This window comes from Macaca nemestrina, chromosome 17 (assembly GCF_043159975.1).
Source record: "Macaca nemestrina isolate mMacNem1 chromosome 17, mMacNem.hap1, whole genome shotgun sequence".
Classification (NCBI taxonomy): domain Eukaryota; kingdom Metazoa; phylum Chordata; class Mammalia; order Primates; family Cercopithecidae; genus Macaca; species Macaca nemestrina.
Window position 1 is genome coordinate 65,254,347 of NC_092141.1, and position 5,069 is coordinate 65,259,415.

Genomic DNA, 5,069 nt, shown 5'->3' on the forward strand with positions numbered 1-5,069 from the left:
CACTCATCAAACATCAGTGGATGGTGAAATCTACTTTCCCTGAATCTAAGCCCATCGGGTTCACTCCCTCACCTACCACCACCCACAAAAGTCCCTATGTAGTTTGAGAGATGAGTACCAGGCCTCTGACCCCCAGGATAGGTGGGGAGCATTGCTCCTGACCAAGGGAGCTTGGTTCCTGCCCCTTAGGTACAGCTGGAGAGCTGCCACCACCCCGCTCCAGCCCCTCACCATGAAGGTCAACTCCCCTATCCTTCCCCCACATCCTGGATGACTGACTGACACTAAATGACAGGGCGGGGCAGGACGATGGGCTGTACCTGTGCCCCACCCCATTCCTCTCGCCTGGACTCATATGGCAGGGTAGGGGTGGGGGGGCACAGTTGGGAGGGACCTCGAGGGCTTTATAAGGCAGGCCTGGAACACCAGGCAGAACAGAGACCTGAGAGGCACCAGGCCCAACCGCCACACCACACACCTCCCAGCTCTGCAGGTGAGAAAACCCAGGAGGAGAGGGGAGAGGCTGGGAAGTGGGTTGACAGGTCCTCTCCCCCATCAAGGTATCAGGCCACTGGCCAGAGTCTGGGGCTCACCCCTTGGAGTCCCCAGAGCTGGGACCCTTTCTTTATCCCAGGATGGAACTAGGTCTTGGCTCCAGTACCTACCGTTGTATTCCCAGCCTTGCCTTCCACCTGCCCTCTGTCCCAGCCGGGGCTCTGCCCTTAACCTCTCCCTTCACACTCCTCCCCTGGGAGGTGAGGAGGACTGGGGTTCTTCTCTTCTCTCTTAGGTGAGAAAACTGAGGCCCAGAGGCAAGATGTGACTTGCCCAAAGTCACAGGGATTTTTAGGCAGGGCTGGGATGGGAATCCACAGCTCCTGGATCCCACTTCAAGCCCTTTCCTAGACCACTGCCATCCAAAAGAACGTCCTATGATGCGGGAAATGTTCTTTATCTGCACTGTTCAATATGGTAGCCACTAGCCACGTGTGTGCTTGAAATGGGGTTGGTGTAAGGAAGTTTGTTGTTGTTGTTGTTGTTGTTGTTTGTTTTTTATACAGAGTCTTGCTGTGTCACCCAAGCTGGAGTGCAGTGGCGTGATCACAGCTCACTGCAACCTCCGCCTCCCAGGTTCAAGCAATTCTCCTGCCTCAGCCTCCTGAGTAGCTGGGATTACAGGCGCCTGCCATAACACCCGGCTAATTTTTTATATTTTTGGTAGAGACAGAGTTTCACCATGTTGGCCAAGCTGGTCACAAACTCCTGACCTCAAGTGATCCGACCCCCTCGGCCTCTGAAAGTGCTGGGATTACAGGCGTGAGCCACTGCACCTGGCTGTAATTTTTTAATTTAATTAATTTAAATGTAAAGAGCCACACGTGATTGGTGGCTACAACACTGAACAACCAACGTGTGGTTAGCATCTGACAGTACAGCTCCAGATCACTGAGTTTTCAAACGTTTCTTCAGCAGCAGAATTCTTTTCTTCCAAGGAAAACCTAACAGAGAACCTCATTATGAAAAAATAGCCAGGCACCGTGGCTCATGCCTGTGATCACAACACTTTGGGAGGCTGAGGCAAGCAGATTACTTGAGCTCAGGAGTTCCAGACCAGCCTGGGCAACATAGTGAGACTTCATCTCTACTAAAAATAAAAACAAATAAATTAGCTGGGCATAGTAGTGCACACTTGTAGTCCCAGCTACTCAGGAGGCTGAGGTGGGAGGACCTCTTGAGCCCAAAAAGTCGAGGCTGCAGTGAGCCAGGATCACTCCAGCCACTGCATTCCAGCCTGGGAGACAGAGCAAGATTCTGTCTCACAAAAAGAAAAAAAGAAAAACTTAAAAGCAGTACTTTATTAATACAAATGTATTCTGACAAGAGAAAATTTTTATCATTTTCTTATGATAAAGCCAATCAGAATAACGAGACTAAAAGAATACAAAAATCGTGAGTCCAGGGAACAGATGACCATTTGAATTTTACGTTTGTTTGAGATTCCAGTTTAGTTCTGTATTATATCTTTTCCCCAAACTGGATTCACCCTGATACATAATTGCTAATGGTGACAGCTTAATTTTTTCTTAACTGCTTCATTATAATCACAGGATATTCCTCAGTTAAGCAAAAATGACTGGAGAACCTTTCCTCTCAGGGCCGCACAAAAAAACAGTGTGAGCTGGCCAAGCGTTGAATGTGCTGCAGTCTCCAAAGTGATAACATGCGGTCTGTGACACAGTTGGATGTCTATGTTCCTTTGGTATTACTATTTAAAAGTTTCACTTTTTGTTTTTGTTTTTTTGAGACAGGGTCTCACTCTGTCGCCCAGGCTGGAGTACAGTGGTGCAGTCTCGGCTCACTGCAACCTCCACCTCCAGGGCTCAAGGGATCCTCCCACCTCAGCCTCCCAAGTAGTTGGGAATACAGGTGCATGCCACCATGCCCGGCTAATTTTTGTATTTTTTGTAGAGATGGGATTCGGTATGTTGCCCAGGCTGGTCTCAAACTTGTGGGCTCAAGGGATCTGTCCTCCTCAGCCTCCCAAAGTGCTGGGATTACCATGCCTGGCCTAAAAAGTTCACTTTAAATAACAAGTCTTGGGCCAAGCACAGTGGCTCACATCTGTAATCGCGGCACTTTGGGAGGCTGAGGTGGGAGGATTGCTTGAGCCCAACAGTTCAAGACTAGCTTGGGCAACATGGTGAAACCCCATTTCTACAAAAAATACAAAAAAATTAGCTGGACGCGGTGGTGCAAGCCTGTAGTCCCAGCTCTTCTGGAGGCTGAGGTGAGAGGATCACCTGAGCCCAGGAGGTATAGTCTGCAGTGAGCAGTGATTGCACTACTGCACTGCAGCCTAGGTGACAGAGTGAGACCCTGTCTCAATAAATAAATAAATTACATGACTTAAACAACTACAGAGCCACTAACATGGCCTCAAATTCTGCAGAACAGAACCTAGGAAAACCATTGCCCTAGGATTTGACTTTCTCCAAGAGAAGCAGTGGCTGTAATAAGGGTAAGTAAAGAGAAAAAACACAAGACTTTGGGGCTGGCGTGGAACCGGCAGAAACTGGAGAATTGAACTGAAGAAATAGTCCACAACTCCACATGGAATTGCAGACTCACCTGGGCGCGGTGGTTCACGCCTGTAATCCCAGCATTTGGGAGGCTGAGGCAAGTGGATCACCTGAGGTCAGGAGTTTGAGACCAGCCTGGCCAACATGGTGAAACCCCATCTCTACTAAAAATTACAAAAATTAGCCAGGCATGGTGGCACATGCCTGTAGTCCCAGATATTCTGGAGGCTGAGGCAGGAGAATCATTTGAACCTGGGAGGCAGAGGTTACAGTGAGCCGAGATCCCATCACTGCACTCCAGCCTGGGCAACAAGAGGGAAACTCTGTCTCAAAAAAAAAAAAAAAAAAAATTGCAGACTCATCAGCAGGTAGCGGCCTAGAGCCACATCGCTCAGTCCCCTGCCTCTGGGCCTATGTGGGGACAGCCTCACCCTTTTTTTTTTTTTTTTTTTGAGACGGAGTCTCGCTCTGTCGCCCAGGCTGGAGTGCAGTGGCGCGATCTCGGCTCACTGCAAGCTCTGCCTCCCGGGTTCACGCCATTCTCCTGCCTCAGCCTCCCGAGTAGCTGGGACTACAGGCGCCCACAACCGCGCCCGGCTGATTTTTTGTATTTTTAGTAGAGACGGGGTTTCACCGTGGTCTCGATCTCCTGACCTTGTGATCCGCCCGCCTCGGCCTCCCAAAGTGCTGGGATTACAGGCGTGAGCCACCGCTCCCGGCCCAGCCTCACCCTTAAGCTAGTCCCTTCTCCCCTTTGCAGACGAGATGCAGCAACTGTGTGTGTATGTGCTGATCTTTGCACTGGCTCTGGCTGCCTTCTCTGAAGCTTCTTGGAAGCCCCGCTCCCAGCAGCCAGATGCACCCTTAGGTACAGGGGCCAACAGGAACCTGGAGCTACCCTGGCTGGACCAGCAAGGCCCAGTCTCTCACCACCGAAGGCAGCTGGGACCCCAGGGTCCCCCACACCTCGTGGCAGGTAGGAGCTGGTGACTGCCCTGCTTGCCTCACTTGGCCAGGTTTGGCCAAGGTCTCCCCAGACTGGCCCTGACTTCGGTTCCTGGAAGGCAGTCATCCTTCCCCCATTCTCACCTTTCTCACCTCCTCAGACCCATCCAAGAAGCAGGGACCATGGATGGAGGAAGAAGAAGCAGCCTATGGATGGATGGACTTTGGCCGCCGCAGTGCCGAGGATGAGAACCAACAACCCTAGAACCAAGCTTCAGAGCCCAGCCACCTCCCACTCCACCCCAGCCCTATCCCCTGAAAAACTAATCAAAAATAAACTAGTTTCCAGTGGATCAATGGACTGTGTCAGTGGTGTAGGGCAGAGGAGGGGGACTCATCGGGGGGTGAAATTGTGGCAGGGAGGAGAGCTGAGTGCCTCTTAGGGGCAGGGACCCTGGCTCCCCCAGAGCCCCACATCGAACAAGAATCCACAGGTATGGGCAGGATAACAGATGGTAGGGTTCATAGCCAGAGTCAACTTTTTTTAATTTTTATTTTATTTTATTTTTTGAGACGGAGTTTCACTTTTGTCGCCCAGGCTGGAGTGCAGTGGCACGATCTCGGCTCACTGCAACTTCTGCCTTCCCAGTTCAAGCTGTTCTCCTGCCTCAGCCTCCCAAGTGTCTGGGATTACAGGTGCCCGCCACCACACCTGGCTAATTTTTTTGTAGTTTTAGAGGGGATGGGGTTTCACCATGTTGGCCAGGCTGGTCTTGAACTCCTGACCTCAGGTGATCCGCCTGCCTCGGCCTCCCAAAGTACTGGGATTACAGGCGTGAGCCACTGTGCCTGGCCTCAGAGTAAGCTTTTTAAAAGATAAACCGTGTCACTCTCAGTTTTAACCTTGCAATGTTACCTAATGCACTTAGAATACAACCTGAACTCCCTGTCACAGCCCTGAAAGCTAGCCCCGAGGTTCTCCTCCCACTCTGCCCCACGTGGCTTCCTCCTCTTCCTCCTCTCAAGCTTATGCAGACGTGCCAT

The 5,069-nt window shown here is 51.1% G+C and overlaps 1 protein-coding gene across 1 annotated transcript; it reads left to right on the forward strand.

Moving 5' to 3' along the window:
• The first annotated feature begins 407 nt into the window (after nucleotides 1-407).
• On the forward strand, nucleotides 408-4,378 carry LOC105472415 (gastrin). The gene is made up of 3 exons (XM_011725659.2): nucleotides 408-493; nucleotides 3,841-4,056; nucleotides 4,187-4,378. Exons 2-3 carry the CDS (start codon nucleotides 3,846-3,848, stop codon nucleotides 4,288-4,290), a joined length of 315 nt encoding a protein of 104 aa, XP_011723961.2. The 5' UTR covers nucleotides 408-493; nucleotides 3,841-3,845; the 3' UTR covers nucleotides 4,291-4,378.
• The last annotated feature ends 691 nt before the right edge of the window (nucleotides 4,379-5,069 follow it).

Bases quoted from the DNA above. Each gene is read 5' to 3' on its own strand.
- LOC105472415 (XM_011725659.2), top strand. From the start codon at position 3,846: ATGCAGCAACTGTGTGTGTATGTGCTGATCTTTGCACTGGCTCTGGCT. The intron at 4,057-4,186 runs GTAGGAGCTGGT...TCACCTCCTCAG, and splicing joins TCCCCCACACCTCGTGGCAG to ACCCATCCAAGAAGCAGGGA.